The sequence below is a fragment of the Kogia breviceps genome, chromosome 10 (genome assembly GCF_026419965.1).
Source record: "Kogia breviceps isolate mKogBre1 chromosome 10, mKogBre1 haplotype 1, whole genome shotgun sequence".
Lineage (NCBI taxonomy): Eukaryota > Metazoa > Chordata > Mammalia > Artiodactyla > Physeteridae > Kogia > Kogia breviceps.
In genome coordinates, this window is record NC_081319.1 from 85,918,700 (window position 1) to 85,934,580 (window position 15,881).

Genomic DNA, 15,881 nt, shown 5'->3' on the forward strand with positions numbered 1-15,881 from the left:
TCCTTATCTAGTTGAGCTTTTCAGAAACTGTTGTTTGGGAACCATGTTCTGCACACACTTTGTTCACTCTCTAAAATGGCAAACATTTCATGCAAGATTACTTCCCCCGCTCTTAAAACGTGCATAGACATTACCGTCATCTTGGTTCTCTATAGTTAAGTTGACCTGCTCAGTTAGTTGACAGACTTGGAAAGTGACAGAAAAGTTAAGTCAGAACTTAGGAATGGTGCTTTCCTGATGCTAGGCGTCTAAATGAATAAAATGGAGAAATTAAATTAAATAGAATCAAATGAGGTCATTTGATCTACGTAAAATTTTAGTAATGTGATTGAAGGAGACAAGGACTGGCATGGTGCCCTGCCATAAACTATGCCTCCTTAGGAACTGGCAAATAGGAGGGAGTGTTAAAAATCAATGGTCACATGTATGGTGAAAATATCACAATGGATAAAGTATTACAGATTCTCTGTAAGTAAAAATATCATACTATATGTAAAAAAAATTCTTTTGGATAAAATTAAGCCACTTAGTATTAGATGGGGTTTTCAAATATTGATTGATTGATGGAATATCTCTTTCAGATAATATATGGGAAAATTAGTTTTAGAATATAGTTTTGTTCCTTAAGAAAACTATTATCTAGAACAGGGATTAGCAAACTTTTTCTGTAAAAGGCCAATAGTAAATATTTTAGACTTTGTGGGCCAAGAGACAAAATTGAGGATATTATGTATGCACTTATATAATAAGACAAAAAACAAATTTCCACACATTTTTATTAATGAAATATAATTATCTTATTCAAACCATAATAACTGAGTACAATTTTTAATAATACAGGTCTTCTGATAGGAAGAATGAAAAAAAAATTTTTTTTTTTAGGTACGCGGGCCTCTCACTGTTGTGGCCTCTCCCATTGCGGAGCCTGTCGGATGCGCAGGCTCAAGGGCCATGGCTCACGGGGCCCAGCCGCTCCACGGCATGTGGGATCTTTCCGGATCGAGGCACGAACCATGTCCCCTGCATTGGCAGGAGGACTCCCAACCACTGCGCCACCAGGGAAACCCAAAAACTTTTTTTGAGAAAATAACATTTTGCTTAATTGGGGTGCTGCCATTGTCGAGCAAAAGCAGCGCCATAGACAATATGATCACATTTATAAACTAACTCCAGAGTGAATTTTTCTAATGATAACAGAGGCCCAAACATGGACAGAGAGCTTTTCTCTTCATTTCATTTTAAGGGGCATTTTTTCCCATTAAGAAGGAATGTTATCTTTTAAGGAGTACCTTGTTGGTGCTAGAATGTTGCTCTTTATAGTTGAACAGGTATTTCTGCTGATGGGGAGGTTTGGTTGATGCATAATGCAGGTACACAATGCACAGTAGAGGAAAGAGAGGAGGCCAAAGGGCAGAGAAAAAAAAAATTTTTTTTTCTTTTGGCCACACCATGCGGCATGCGGGATCTTAGTTCCCCGACCAGGGATCGAACCCAGGCCCCCTGCAGTGGAAACACAGAGTCTTAACCACTGGACCGCCAGGGAAGTCCCCAGAGAAAATTTTTTATGTTTAAATTTTCCTTGTCTTGCCATAAAATATGAATTTTATTTCACAAATAATACAAAAGAACAAGCTGGATCAATTTCCAGATTCACTCATTTAATAGGAACTCTGCTAGGGGCCAAGGATGCTCTGGTAAGCCTGTCATTTATCTCACACATATGTCTCAGCCCTTCTATACCCCCTGCTGTAGCGGGTCAAAGGCTACAAACTTGATTTCCGAGGATCCCAATGCTGATGGGCAGAATTGGTGAGGAACAGAGGGAAGAAAACGGTTAAAAGTTTTAACACTTTAGTTAATACCTGAAACTATAGTTATTTTCTGACAGCTTGGAAATTATGCAATGTGTTAGCTGTTTAAGAATTCACTCAGATGAAAGGAATAATCACATGGTTTATTACTATTATACAAATAAGTTACATTAGGGTTGTTCAGAGTTTTTTTCCTAGACCCTTAAAAATCTTGAAGTAGCTTAGAAATTTGAATAAAAATGGGAATTTGGAAAGTTGTGCAGAGGATTTTGGATGACAACCCAATTCCTAATAAACAAAATACATGGAACAGGCAGGAATATATCATAGTATTCAGCCATTAATTGGGAAAGGAGACCAGGAACACTTGCCATGTTCAAATTCCAAGGTCTTAGATCGATGTGGTAAATAGGAAGGAATTGCTAATACTACAGACAAAGTGAGAAATGTGGGTAGATGCAGAAATAAAGGATATTTCTACAATAAAATGTTATGTTAACAAAAAAAGTCCACAGGACAGTAGTCATCCCCAAATATTTCTGTAGCAGCAACTCCATTTGAAACGTGCAAAATAGGTACCACATCTACAGAGCTGACTGAAAAAAAAGCTCCCGCATTTGAATTAGACCCAATTTTAGCTATCACAAGGAGTAACAAAAGATAGACTAAAAAGTGTGTTTAGAGAAAAGTAGATAAATCAAGTTTACTGAGTAAAGTTCTCATTATGAATAATTGAGATGGAACCACACAGATGATTTGGGACATCATTACAAGATAAGATCAACACTGTCACGCGCTTGTGTCAGGACACTTTTTTTAGAGAGCCTTTACTATTAAACAATTGTCATTCCAATATATAGAGGTTTCGGCTAACAAAGTGTTTAACCTCCATTTCTCTATCAATATTAACGTTTTCAGATTATTTATCCAGCACTTCTTATTTGTATGAGCAGATCCTCACAACCCTGTGAAGTTGGCACTCCTACTATTTTTTTCCCACTAGAGGAGGAGGAAGAGGGACTTCCCGGTGGTGCAGTGGTTAAGAATCCGCCTGCCAATGCAGGGGACATGGGAAGATCCCACGTGCCCTGGAGCAACTAAGCCCGTGAGCTACAACTACTGAGCCTGCGCTCTAGAGCCCGTGAGCCGCTACTAATGAGCCCCTGCACCATAACCGAAGCCCGGGCGCCTAGAGCCGATGCTCTGCAACAAGAGAAGCCACCACGATGAGAAGCCCATGCACCGCAACAAAGAGTAGCCCCCGCTCACCCACAACTAGAGTAAGCCCGTGCGTAGCGCAGCAACGAAGACCCAACGCAGCCGGAGAAGGAAAAGAAACAGAATCTTTTGCAGGAATACACACATCTTTACCAAAATTAAGAACCCATCTAGGAGGGCTATTCATCAAAAATCTCTTTTCATTGTAACTATTCATTCTACCCAAGTAGAAAAAATAGCTATATATAATTAGTTACTTATTCATGAAAAGGAAGAAGAAAGAAAATGGGGGATTTCAGCATTGTTTCAATTGGAGAAGTGAAGTATTGGGTGGGTTGGCCCAAAACTTCCAAAACCCGAATGAACTTTTTGGCCAATCCAACAGAATGGCTAATTGACACTAAAATTCCTAAAAACAAGTTTTAAAAGCATGAAAAGTGATGTTTTATTCCACTTTATATACTGCTTATATCTAACTAAGCAGCTTATTTTATGGGGTCTAATTTCGTCTGAAAATAATTTTTTTGACCATTCTTTTAAATAGGCTAGAGTTAAACCCATTTTATAATTCACTTACTTATAAACACACATTTGTTATATACAAAAGTGGGGTGTCTAAAAGCCTATCAGCAAAGTAACTTTTTAATCTGAAATTATACAATAATGCCAGATAGTTTCCTAAATAATATTTTTATCATAAAATGTCAGTGTTACTGAATAAAATTTCAACCCCTTGCTCTGGCACTGAAGGCTGCTACAATGTATGTATCTCTTCAAACTTGCCTTAGTTACTAAATTTGACAAACTCCTTTAGTCTTTTCAGCTAACATGTCACCCTGTCCACGCAATAACACCACACAGCCAGAAGTAACCTTTCCCTCCTCTGAACTTCCACAGCATTCAGTTCACCACTCACAAGTTATTTACCACTGAACTGTCTTATTTTTAAGTGCAAGTCTTATCAATGTTACTATACTGAAAGCCTAAGCCCAAGTATGTATGCATGTGTGTGTGTATGCTTTCTCGCTTTCACTGTCAGGCATAGTAGGTACTCAAAAGTATTTTTCTATAATCTTTCCCTTCTCTGTGGAGAAGTCTTTTAGGTTCGGAAGGAGCAGAAAGAGTGAAAGGAGGTGCAGTGGTCCTTTGTTAATCTCAATAAATTATACTTATTAAGTGTATAATGTTTTCTGGTTTGTAAAAGGCTTTATATGTATCTCTTCACATGAAATAAGAAGCAAACACCAAAGAAAAATGAACAGTGTTTAAGATCAGAGCTATTAGCAAATATTTACGAAAAATAAAGATAAGGAGACAAGAGGAAATGGCTAGCTTTGCGGAGGTAACAAAAATATGGCTAATTTAAAAGGAAATTTTAAAAGGCTAGAAAAGATTAACTGGAGGACATCTACAGGATTTTAGAACACTAAAGTTTTAAATTATACCGCAACAAGGGGATAATGAAGGCAATGAAAGATTGCAGGGAAGTGATAAAGGAAGGGCCCCACAGTTTGCAAAGTCCCTAGTCAGGCAGGGGTACTTCAGAGCAGGAATCCAGCAAGGGTACTTGAGAACAGAAGAAAACGCTATGCTGGGGACTGAACAAAACATGTTCCGGGATTTCCTCAGAGGCAGAACCCATTCTTGTTAAAGCTGGAAGCTGGGGACAGGCACTCAGGCACCTACGAAGAAGGTAGCAGTCTTTGAAGAACTTAGCAGAAGGTGATCTGGGTGAAAACAGGAGATATCATGGAATTCTTATTGAGAGTGTTGACTTCACAGGTTGATACTTTGAATGTTGTGGAATCGTTTTGGTCAGATACCCAGGACTCCCAATGTGTTTCTGAAAAGATACATTTTCTCCTACTGCCCACATTCGGGTCTCTATCAACATTGGCTGCCTCTGACCCAATCTTTCTCTCCCCAACAACAGGGCAGCTTTGAAAACATGAACAATACTTGTTGTAAATGTTTGGTGTGAATCCTCTGACTTGGAGGGAGTTTAAGCTTAGCTGGCATGAGCTTTCATGCACACTTGGCTTTAAGTTGGGAGAGAGGGATATGGATGGTGTCTTGGCACTTGGTTAGGCCCAAGATAACCGAAAGGTGAGAAACAAGCTGTTGAGGATCATAGGATTTTTTTTTCTTAATTTTTAAAATTTTTGGCTGTGCAGCCTGTGGTATTTTAGTTCCCCAACTAAGAATCGAACCTGGGCCCTCAGCAGTGACAGTGTGAAGTCCTAACCACTGGACAGCCAGGGAATTCTCTCATCATAGGATTTTCGTCAAGATTCATAATAGTTTTGATCTGACTTGATAAATTGCTTTTTATTTACCTGAATGTGAAAGGTTTCCCCCTAAAGAGTAGCAAAATTAATATGAATGAATGTAGTTAACGTTGACTATAGACTGGAATTGTACAGATGGAGCAGTCTCACAATGTCTTAATGATAAAGAAGCTGTTTAAGGCATTCTTACTATAACTACTATACTGGTGAAGAAATATGGATTCCTCCACCCCAACTCTGACAATCTTACGTATTTGACAATAAATATACTAGAATATGAATCTAGATAAATATTCTAGATCCAGAATCTAGAACCTCAGAGAATTAGACGAACACAAATGGCCTTAGATAGTCCTCAGAAATCTAGACAACATTAGATTTTCAGAGCTATGAAGGTCGTTTCACTGGTATATTTAATAAATGTCTATAGCACCTGTATGCAAGGCACAATGGGGGTATAAGACATCATTGATCCAACCAACTGGTGAGGAATTCATTATAGGCAAAATGAACAGTCAGAGCAGCAGCCCCCCAAATCAGAGCTATCCACCCAGGAGACGTCATAAAGTGCTGGCCGAGGGTGATTAATTAGCCAGTCTAGAAGCCCATTTAAGTCTAAAAGGTGAGAATCATTTCAGGTCTGACCTCTTCCAGACAACTCTCCCATAGACTCTTATCAAACAAGTTGGTTTTTTTCCTTTTCAATCACCTTCTAAGATGTAGAAGATAATTCATCTCAGCCAGTCTCTATTTTCTAACAAACACCTGATGATGTGTGGGAGTAAATAAAGCCCAGCTCACAATTTTCTGGTCAGCAAGGGCTGCAGGGTGGCTTCAGTACAACGAGGAGTGAGCATCAACTCTGGCATGTAAGACATGGGTCATGGAGACAGAATTTTTTTCCCAACATGGCTTCTCTGATGTTGAATAAGGTATGAAGTTCGGGTGAAGCCTTTTCCACATGTATCACACTGATAGGGTTTCTCACCAGTGTGGATTTTTTGGTGCTCAATAAGGCTTCTATTCCTAGTGAAACTTCTCTCACACTCATTACATTTATAAGACACGGGAGCCTCAACATTTTCCCACTGGCTTTCCATCCTCCCCTGACTCTCCCAGGTCTCTCCACGGTCAGGATTCTGAACGTTTTTATCGCCGTGGATCCTTTGATGTCTCAGGAGATGTGAATTGCGCCTAAAGGCTTTGCCACACACATTGCACTGGTATGGCTTCTCCCCAGTGTGGATTTTGTGATGTTCAAGGAGGCTGCAGCTCTGGCTAAAGGTTTTCCCGCAGTCATCACACTCGTAGGGCTTCTCCCCGGTGTGAGTTCTCTGGTGTTTGATAAGGTTTGAACTGTGACTGAAGACCTTGCCACATTCTTCACACTCATATGGTTTCTCCCCAGTGTGGACTCTCTGATGAATGACGAGGGCAGAGCTCCCGATGAAGGTCTTGCCACACTCCTCACATTCATAGGGTTTCTCCCCAGTGTGGATTCTCCTGTGCTTAGTCAGGCCTGAACTCTGAGCAAAAGTCTTCCCACATTCATGGCAATAGTGCCGCCTATTCCCTGCAGCACTTTTCTGCTTTCTTTGTAACCTGCCCTCCTGATCACCAGCTTCTGCACGTGCAGGAATCTGGCCAATGGCTTCACCCAAGTGGCATGGTATCTGACCAGACTCTTGTCCTAGATGGTCCTCGTCTGGAGGCAGGTCCCTGATCTTCGTCTGCACTGCACCACCTGAACAACAAATGGCCAGCAACTGTCAATTATGCCCTGCCACAGAGGAAAGCTTTGTGATGAGTCCCAGGGAGGCGAGAATTATAGAGGCGTATATATGCCATGGATGAAGATTTAAGTATTAGAATAAACATGAGAATAAAAGGGGAGAACAGGCGTGCTGGGGAGGGAGACCTGAGAATGAGAATGGGGCCATTGGAAGAAGGGTACAATCTGGGAGTGGAGAGATTGGAGGGAAGGTGGTGAGGCCTGAAGATTGTGCTGGGGATAAATGCAGATGCTCTAAGTTCTAAGAAAGTAAGGCAGGGCCATGTGCTTAGGATTAGATACTAAAAGGGCTGAGCAGAAGGTGACAGTAAACAAGGCAAGTGAAAGGATTTCTGAAATGTTCTATGAGAAACAGGGAAAGTAGGAACTCAGAACTCACTGACCACTGGAAGGTGCAGTCATCTCTGGCTGCACCCCAGGCAGAGGCAGGGTCTGCTAAATAAAACTGGCATCAGTGCTGGGAGATCTAAGCTGGAGCTCCCACTCTGCTGCCAGTGAGCTACGTGAACTCAGACAAGCCAGGCAATCTTGTGCGCCTCTGCACTGCACGCTCATCTCTAAGGCCAGGCTCTGCAGTCAATCTCTGGCTCACTTCTAGCTCTCATTCTATGGTCCCATGGCCCACTTCCTGAAGAGATCCCTCAGCTCTCCTGCACTATCAGGCCTAGCAACAGGAAGGGAAGAGGAAGAAATCAGCATTTACTGAGCATCTACTATGAGCTGGACCTGTACTAAGGGCTGTACCTCCTTCATCCCACTTAAACTGAACTGACCAGGACACTGGCAGGACAGATAAAAGAGCAAGGCTCAGAAGGGTTAATAAACTAGTCACACCACTGGTTAGTAGTTGGGATTCAGAAATGGTGGTTCTAATTCTAAACATAATTCAAACAGTTTCTAACAGCCTAGTAGGTTCTAATACACAAAGGAAGCCAGGAAACCTTTTAAGAAATCAGTGCCCATCAGTCTTACCCAAGGAGATCAGGCTGCCACAGTTCTCCTGCCTTTCATCTCTGTAGAAGTTCACCCGAGATGAATCCAGCTGTGTCCATCCAGGAGTGAGGGTCAGGGCCACATCTTCCATTTTCAGCAGGCCCTGAAACAGTGAGTAATTCCATGAAATTCCTCTTGCCCAAAATCACTCCCAAAGCTGGGTACATGCAATGAAGGAGTACCCCCTTTACAAAAAAGCAAGTATGGCATACTTATGCCTACTTAACCCTATCTCCAATAACATCTCTGTCAAAAAAAAAAAAAACCATGAAAGGAAAGAAATATACACATTACCAGTACTTTCATATAAACATCTAAACAGTCCAGAAGGTGAATGTTTTGGAAAAACAAGGGCCAGTGCAGTGAAAGGAGTGGAACCATATCCAAGCTTTTCAAAATATTTGTGGTGTGCTTTGGCAAAGTGGGGATGGGGGCTTATTTGTATTAATGATTTTAAAAATACAATGAAATCTAGGTCTGAGGTGAGGAAAAACCAGGGATAATAGGTTCTACAGAGCCTCAAATACTGAGATCTTCAAGTAGGACATGAAAGACTGGGTAAGAAATTACAATCCAGGTTAAGTAAAGACTATTCAAATTGTAATATTAAATCTTAGACTAAAAGCACATGCCTTATCTGTTCCTTCAAGTTTAAGTTCCTAGAGGGCAGTGGGCATGACTTTATATCCCTCACTAGCAGCACAGTTTATGATACTTAAAAAAACAAAACTAAATCACCATCACAACAAAATCTTCAGTTTGAATTTGCTAAATTTCCCTTGCTGAAGAAGAAAATCTCCTTGATGAAGGAGCTGACCAAACAGATGGCTAGGAAGAGCAGGGAAGCACAGTCTCCAAGCTAGGAGTGAAACAGGAAAATCCTCTTAAGTGAACACCAAAATAATGACAGATGATGATTAGCAACCTTGGGATAAATGAGAATACTCAAACTCCTTGTAGTTCCAGGATGAGGGTGGAGGAGGCATGGAGAGAAAGGGATCTGATGGGAAGCCCATCAGCAGTGAAGGGTGCTGGGTGCTGGGGGAGGGACAGGGGCTCCACCTCACCTGGGACTCTGGGGCAAGCCTGGCGGCTACCACTTCATCTTCTCTACAGCGCCCTCCAGAGGCAAGCCTAGGAACCTGGAGAACTAAGAAGGAAAGAAGCTCTGGATGAGATTGATCCTGACATTCAACCTCCCTGGCATTCAGCCTCCCTGAGCCGTGAAGTCCAAGTTCAAAAACTGCATAAATTCCCATAAAGAAGTTTATACAATGTGTCTTTCCAAAATTCCTGATCCCTGCCAGCTCAAATCCTAGGGCCTTAAGAGATGTGGTATACTCCACAGATTCACAAAACGATGGGCTGGATCCTTGGTAAGAAATGGTAGCAACATAAAAACAAAACAAAGCATTCCATCTGAAGAGTCTTTAATCTGAATTTTGCTGAGAGAGGGAATAAGAGGATTTCTGTGGTTTCTTTTTTTGGCTGCACCACGTGGCATGAGGAACTTCCCTGACCAGGGATTGAACCCGCGCACCCTGCAGTGGAAGCATGGAGTCTTAAGCACTGGACCACCAGGGAAGTCCCAAGGATTTTCGTTGTTGTTAAAATTTCTTTAGTAGCTCTTTGGGTGCTTTATTCTTTTTTTTTTTTTTTTTTTTTTTGCTGTATGAGGGCCTCTCACTGTTGTGGCCTCTCCTGTTGCGGAGCACAGGCTCCGGACGTGCAGGCTCAGTGGCCATGGCTCACGGGCCCGGCCGCTCCGCGGCATGTGGGATCTTCCCGGACCAGGGCATGAACCCGTGTCCCCTGCATCGGCAGGCGGACTCTCAACCACTGCGCCACCAGGGAAGCCCAGGGTGCTTTATTCTTATTACAAAATTTTTTTATTTTTATTTTTGGTTGCATTGGGTCTTCGTTGCTGTGAGCAGGCTTTTCTCTAGTTGTGGTGAGTGGGGGCTACTCTTCGTTGTGGTGCACAGGCTTCTCATTGCGGTGGTTTCTCTTGTTGCAGAGCATGGGCTCTAGGCACATGGGCTTCAGTAGTTGTGGCACGCAGGCTCAGTAGCTGTGGCTTGTGGGCTCTAGAGTGCAGGCTCAGTAGTTGTGGCACACAGGCTCAGTTGCTCCACAGCATGTGGGATCTTCCCGGAGCAGGACTCAAACCCGTGTCCCCTGCATCGGCAGGTAGATTCTTAACCACTGCTCCACCAGGGAAGCCCTGGGTGCTTTATTCTTTAGTTCTGAAAGACTAAGAGGAGTCAGATAAGGCTGGGCCCAGAAAGGAGGAAATGGAAGTCTGCTTATATAGAACTTGCTCAGATTTGAGAGAAGTAAAGGGAACTTTAGGTTTTCCTATAAAAGGTGAACTTAGCTGGAGGCAGAAAACAAGTTAGGTTAGGCTAGGACCTCTGTTCGGAAATAAAGATTTCCTGTTGGCTGGTGTATCCCAGTGTTGTCTTGGAAATCTGCCCAGATGTTCACAGTACATGGGGAACACTCGGGAAAATATAACAGTTTCCTACTGAGTGACTGTCACCCTGTTCTAAGTGACAGGTTTAGAAGATTTATACTCTTTGGTTTGTAGAAATCCTACAATTCTGGAATATTCTGACTGGCTTTACATATTCTGCCTTATATTCCTCACAGCACTCACCAATATCTGAAATCATATTAATTTATTTGCTATTCTCCTTACTAGAATGTAAGTTCCATTGGAGGAAGAAATCTGTCCTACTGACAATGCTATCCCTGGTACCTACAACACTGGCTACCACGTAGGGAGCCTCCAGAAATATATGTTGAATGAATGGAGATCACTGTGTTGCTACAAAAATCAACTCTTTCCAAACACTACTTGTAATAAAGTCTTATTTACCATGTCCAGGTTTGGTTAGGAAAGCTTTCCACTATTGTTTGAAATTTCCCTATTAGTCTCAGTCTCAAAGTAAAGTAGATCTGCAAGGGGCATATAAGACACCTATCAACAGATCTTTTAGGTGATCATTAAATGAAATTGGTTCAAGTCTGCAGAATTCATATTGCCCAGAAGATAATACTCACCTCTGTCTGGTAAGGACTGGGATCCCAGAGATTCATGCTTGAGTGAAGACTTTCTTGGCTGGAACTGGGTATTTCGTGACCTGATAGCTGGTGTCAACACTGCCATCTTGCAACAGAGCAGTTCTTGCCCCTGGTCACCACCTGGGACCTAGAAGTCATTCATTTATTTATTCATCAGACACTTCTATCACACTCTCTATGTGCTAGTACTTTCTATTTCCCAGGCACTATTTCTAAGAACTTTATGAATATTAACTCACTTGATGCAGAGCACAACAACCTTATGAGCTAGGTACTTTTATTATCTGTATTTTTGTAATGGGGAAACTGAGGCACAATGTTTAAGCAACTTGCCCAAGGTCACCCAGCTAAAAGCAGAAATATTAGGATGGGAGGTCAGGCAGAATGAATCCAGCGCCCACGCTCTTAAGCATTACTCTGTGCTCCCTCATTATATATATTTGTGCTTTTATGAAAACTCTTTGGGAATTGGGGCTAATTTCTTAGAGAATACTTATATGCTTTTTTATCTAAAAAATGAAAATAATAATTTCTAGCTTACAGGGTTTTGGAGACCAGCAAATAATATTGAAGTGTGTTGGGCTTCCCTGGTGGCGCAGTGGTTGAGAGTCCGCCTGCCGATGCAGGGGACGTGGGTTCGTGCCCCGGTCCGGGAAGATCCCACATGCCGCGGAGTGGCCAGGCCCGTGAGCCATGGCCGCTGAGCCTGCGCGTCCGGAGCCTGTGCTCCGCAACGGGAGAGGCCACAACAGTGAGAGGCCCGCGTACCGCAAAAAAATATTGCAGTGTGTGAAATCACCTAACACAGGGCCTGGTACATGGTCTGTCCTCATTAAATGAAGGTTTCCTTCCAGACATTTGTCATTAATTAATTTTCAAGTCACTTTCATAATAATTAGCTCATGTGCAGCTTAGAATTTCCCAAAGCTTCTGTAAAGAATGAAGAGCCTGAAGCTGAGACTTGAAATGATTCTTCTCTGTTACAGGGCTAAGGGGCACTAATGCCAACTCAAGAACCTTGGTCTCTCCGTCACAGGTTAGAAGTCTTTGGTCTGGTTATGTACACGCTAAAAGGAACACACAAGGACACAGAATACTGCAAAGGGAAAATAGACTCATGCAACATTCAGGAAGATGCATGTAAAAATGAACGCTGGGGTTTCTAACTAGTGGTCCACCGACTCCCTCCCAGGTTTTTCGTGAATGTGAATACGAAAAATAACTTTATCTTTACTAGCTTCCAAGCAAAATTTAGCATTTCCTTCAATTATGAATGAAAGCAACAAACCAAGGTGTTATAAGCAGTACACAGGAATCTGTCACCAACTGAAACTACAGATGTTCTCATATCACATTACAACCAGGTAAATGTCAAAGTCATTCATCACCACTTTGAAATTATACTAGTTATTAGGCCTGTCCCTAGATGTTACTATTTAGTGCATTAATTTTAAAAAGCACATATATAACTTTACCATACATTTAATGCTTTGCTAACTGTATTTCAATATAATTGAGTTCTTTTTAATCCTTTATATTTTCCTTTATGTATTTAAAAAATACTATTATGTGAAGGAGTCCAGGGACTTCACCTTACTGGCAAAGAGATTCATGGTACAAAAAGAGACTGAGAACGTCTGTATCTTAAAGAAAAGGCCCTCACTCTGATCTGGAGATTTCAGGAAGAAACAGACCACAGCTTTCAGAAGCTAAACCTGTTCTCTCTACCTGCGGCATCGGCTCATCCAACTGCTTCTCCAAATACTCCAAGAGCACCACCACCTCCTCCCCGCTCTCCGGATGCTGCTTCCGCACCCAGCTCTGCTGGTCGCCCGGCAGGATGGTCAGGAACTGCTCCAGCACTAGCAGCTCCAGGATCTGCTCCTTAGTGTGCACCTCAGGCCGCAGCCACAGTCGGCAGAGCTCCCGGAGCCGGCTCAGAGCCTCGCGGGGCCCCTCAGCCTCCGGGTAGCGGAAGCCTCGGAAGCGCTGGCGGGAGTGCTCGGAGCCCGGAGCGGGGCTGCCTGGGGCGCCCGCCTCAGCAGCCAAGGCGGAGGCTTCCTCCTTCTCCACCTTCACAGTCAGGATCCCGGTCCGGTCCTCTGCAGACTGGGCGTCCAAGGCTGCGCTTTCCTTCGATTCTCTAGCCATCTTGGACCAAGGCAGTAGTTGGGCCTCACTCTAGCTGGGAGCTGTATTTTTTCGGAAAATTCTTGAAAGGTGGGAAATCACAATTATACTGTAAAACTGCAGTGGTCCCCTTCCGCGTGTCCAGGGGCCCAGGACACCCCTGGGGCGCAACTTCACAGATTGCCCCCTGTAGTCGGTGCCTTTGCAGCGTCCTCCTCTGCACCACACCCCGAATCCCACAATAAGTAACCCCAAAGGATGTCTTGGTGGAATGAACAGGTTCCAGTTGCTGGAGAAAAATTGAGGCTGGGGCACAGGAAGCCTCGGTGGGAATCAATGCCACTTCCCGGGCTCTCTAGGAAGCACCTCTCGGTGGTTGTCCCCGAGTTAACCCGTTAGCAACCGTGCCCTTACCTCCACTCAAGGGAAGCAGTTAGGGGAAGAAGAAAAAAAGGATGACAGGCTCTGTATCATAAGACTAGATCTTTCAGTCCTGTAAGGATGCTGTTGTGTCCCCCACCCCATGCTCTGATGTAAAGCTTGACTACAGAGCTGGCATAAAATTGACACTAAAATTCAGAAGAAAGCAGGGCTTCGTCAGAGCACCAGGCAGGAGGACATGCCCTTTCTCTCAGAAACATCGAAGGCCACATCACCAGGCACTTGCTTGAAGAAGTGGCTGCCCCTGGCTCTTGCTCCTCTCCAGCTGCCATTCTTCCCTCCCTTTCAAGGCTAAACTGCTTGAAAGAAAGCCCTCCTATCTCTGACTCTAGTCCTCACCTTAACACACTGTAGGCGGCAAACTGCCAACAAAGCCATTGAGATTGCTTCTGCAAAAGTAACTAGAGATTCTGCCCCTCTTCCCCTCCACACACAACAGTTACCACTTTCTATTTTCCATGGCTTCCTCTCAGGCAACCAGGATTTCCAGGCTTCCCACTACCAGAAACTCTCTAGTCCCCGGCATCAGGGACCATATTATCTTGGGCTTTCATTCTTCTTGTTTCTTTCCAGCCCCCATTTATGGTCTGGCATAGTGGTTAGATCCACCGACTCTCAAGCCAAGTTACTTGGGTATGTAATCCTGGCTGTACCACGTACTAGCTGGGTGACCTTGGTAAATTACTTATCCTCTCTGTGCCTGACTTTCCCAATCTATAAATGGGGATAGTAACAGTAGATAGTGATGGAGGAAATGTTCACCTGTTGAGGTATGGGCAAGTCATTCTGACTTATATGATGTACATCTGTTCTAACCATTAAAAAAGAATGCATTTACCATATTGTTCACAATGTCCACTTTGAAGATAGAGATAAATGCCCCCCCACTCCGCCCATGATGCCAATGCTATTACTCCTTCCAAGATGAGGGTCCCTTCCCAGACACCAAGGTCATGCTGACTCGCTGTGTATGTGCTAATATGTCTCTTTTGAAACCTTGAAGGAATGCACCCCTGTCATGTTTGATATTTGTTCTTTGTTCTGACAAGATATGAAACTGTGGTTCAGGCATCCAAAATGGAACCGGGTAACCATTGTGCATGTGGTTTCAGAAATGTTCCTGCGTCACTGGGAACCTGAATTTTCTGAACTGTATCAAACTCAAGGACACTACCAGCTGTCCTCAAAACAATATCTGCTAGTAGCTGCCAGCTGAAACCTTACGGTCTCAAGGTCTCCCCTTGTTAACTATGTAACCCATTTTGGACCCCAACCAACACTTGTTTAGCAAGCACCCTTACTTCTTGCCAGCTCCAATCCTAATTCTTTTATTTATTTATTTGGCTGTGTCAGGTCTTAGTTGTGGCATGTGAGATCTTTCGTTGTGGTGCATGTGCAAGCTCAGTAGTTGCAGCATGCAGACTCTCTAGTTGTGGCACGTCGGCTCTAGAGCACGTGGGCTTAGTTGCCCTGTGGCATGTGGGATCTTAGTTCCCCGACTAGGGATCGTACCTATGTTCCCTGCATTGGAAGGCAGATTCTTAAACACTGGACCACCAGGGAAGTCCCCTCCAATCCTAATTCTTGACAATTTCTGTACAAATTGTTTTTTGCCTACCTAAGCCCCCACCCCCCATTTTGTAGTCTGACAGAACTACAATTCAAGTGCTTCTTGAATCAATGTCTCTTGGGTTACAGTCCCCAGTCTGGCTCAAATGAAACTCTTTTCTATTATTATTATAGATTATTTATTGATTATTGCATTGATGAAAGGGATGTTGTGAGCATTAAGGTGAGTTTTTGTGTAAAGTGCTTAGAACAATGCCTGGCCTATAATAAATCAGGTCTACCCTAAAATGGAAGCCCCGAGATTCCTTTGAACCAGGCAGGATTAGATTTTAAGCCAGAAATGACTGCAAAGTTATTTTGGTGGACCAAGATGTCAGTAAGTCCCCTTTCTACCCAATGGTAGAAAGTTTGGTAGAAGTTTATTAAATGGAAGAAATGGAAGAATACCATGCTGATACCTTCCTGAGTTTTTTTGTTTGTTTGTTTTTATACATTTATTTATTTATTTATTTTTGGCTGTGTTGGGTCTTCATTTCTGTGTGAGGGCTTTCT

At 43.0% G+C, this 15,881-nt stretch overlaps 1 protein-coding gene across 1 annotated transcript in view; it reads right to left on the minus strand.

Annotated features, from left to right (window-relative positions):
• PGBD1 (piggyBac transposable element derived 1) overlaps nucleotides 1-13,630 on the minus strand; it is a 54,239-nt gene extending 40,609 nt beyond the window's left edge. The window contains exons 1-6 of the mRNA XM_059075421.2: nucleotides 12,918-13,630; nucleotides 11,169-11,316; nucleotides 9,170-9,252; nucleotides 8,082-8,205; nucleotides 6,209-7,061; nucleotides 4,716-4,756 (exon numbers count right to left, since the gene is read on the minus strand). Of these exons, the coding sequence (XP_058931404.2) occupies nucleotides 4,716-4,756; nucleotides 6,209-7,061; nucleotides 8,082-8,205; nucleotides 9,170-9,252; nucleotides 11,169-11,316; nucleotides 12,918-13,340 (1,672 nt within the window). The 5' untranslated portion in view covers nucleotides 13,341-13,630. The remainder of the gene's footprint in view (nucleotides 1-4,715; nucleotides 4,757-6,208; nucleotides 7,062-8,081; nucleotides 8,206-9,169; nucleotides 9,253-11,168; nucleotides 11,317-12,917) is intronic.
• Between the last annotated feature and the right edge of the window lie 2,251 nt (nucleotides 13,631-15,881).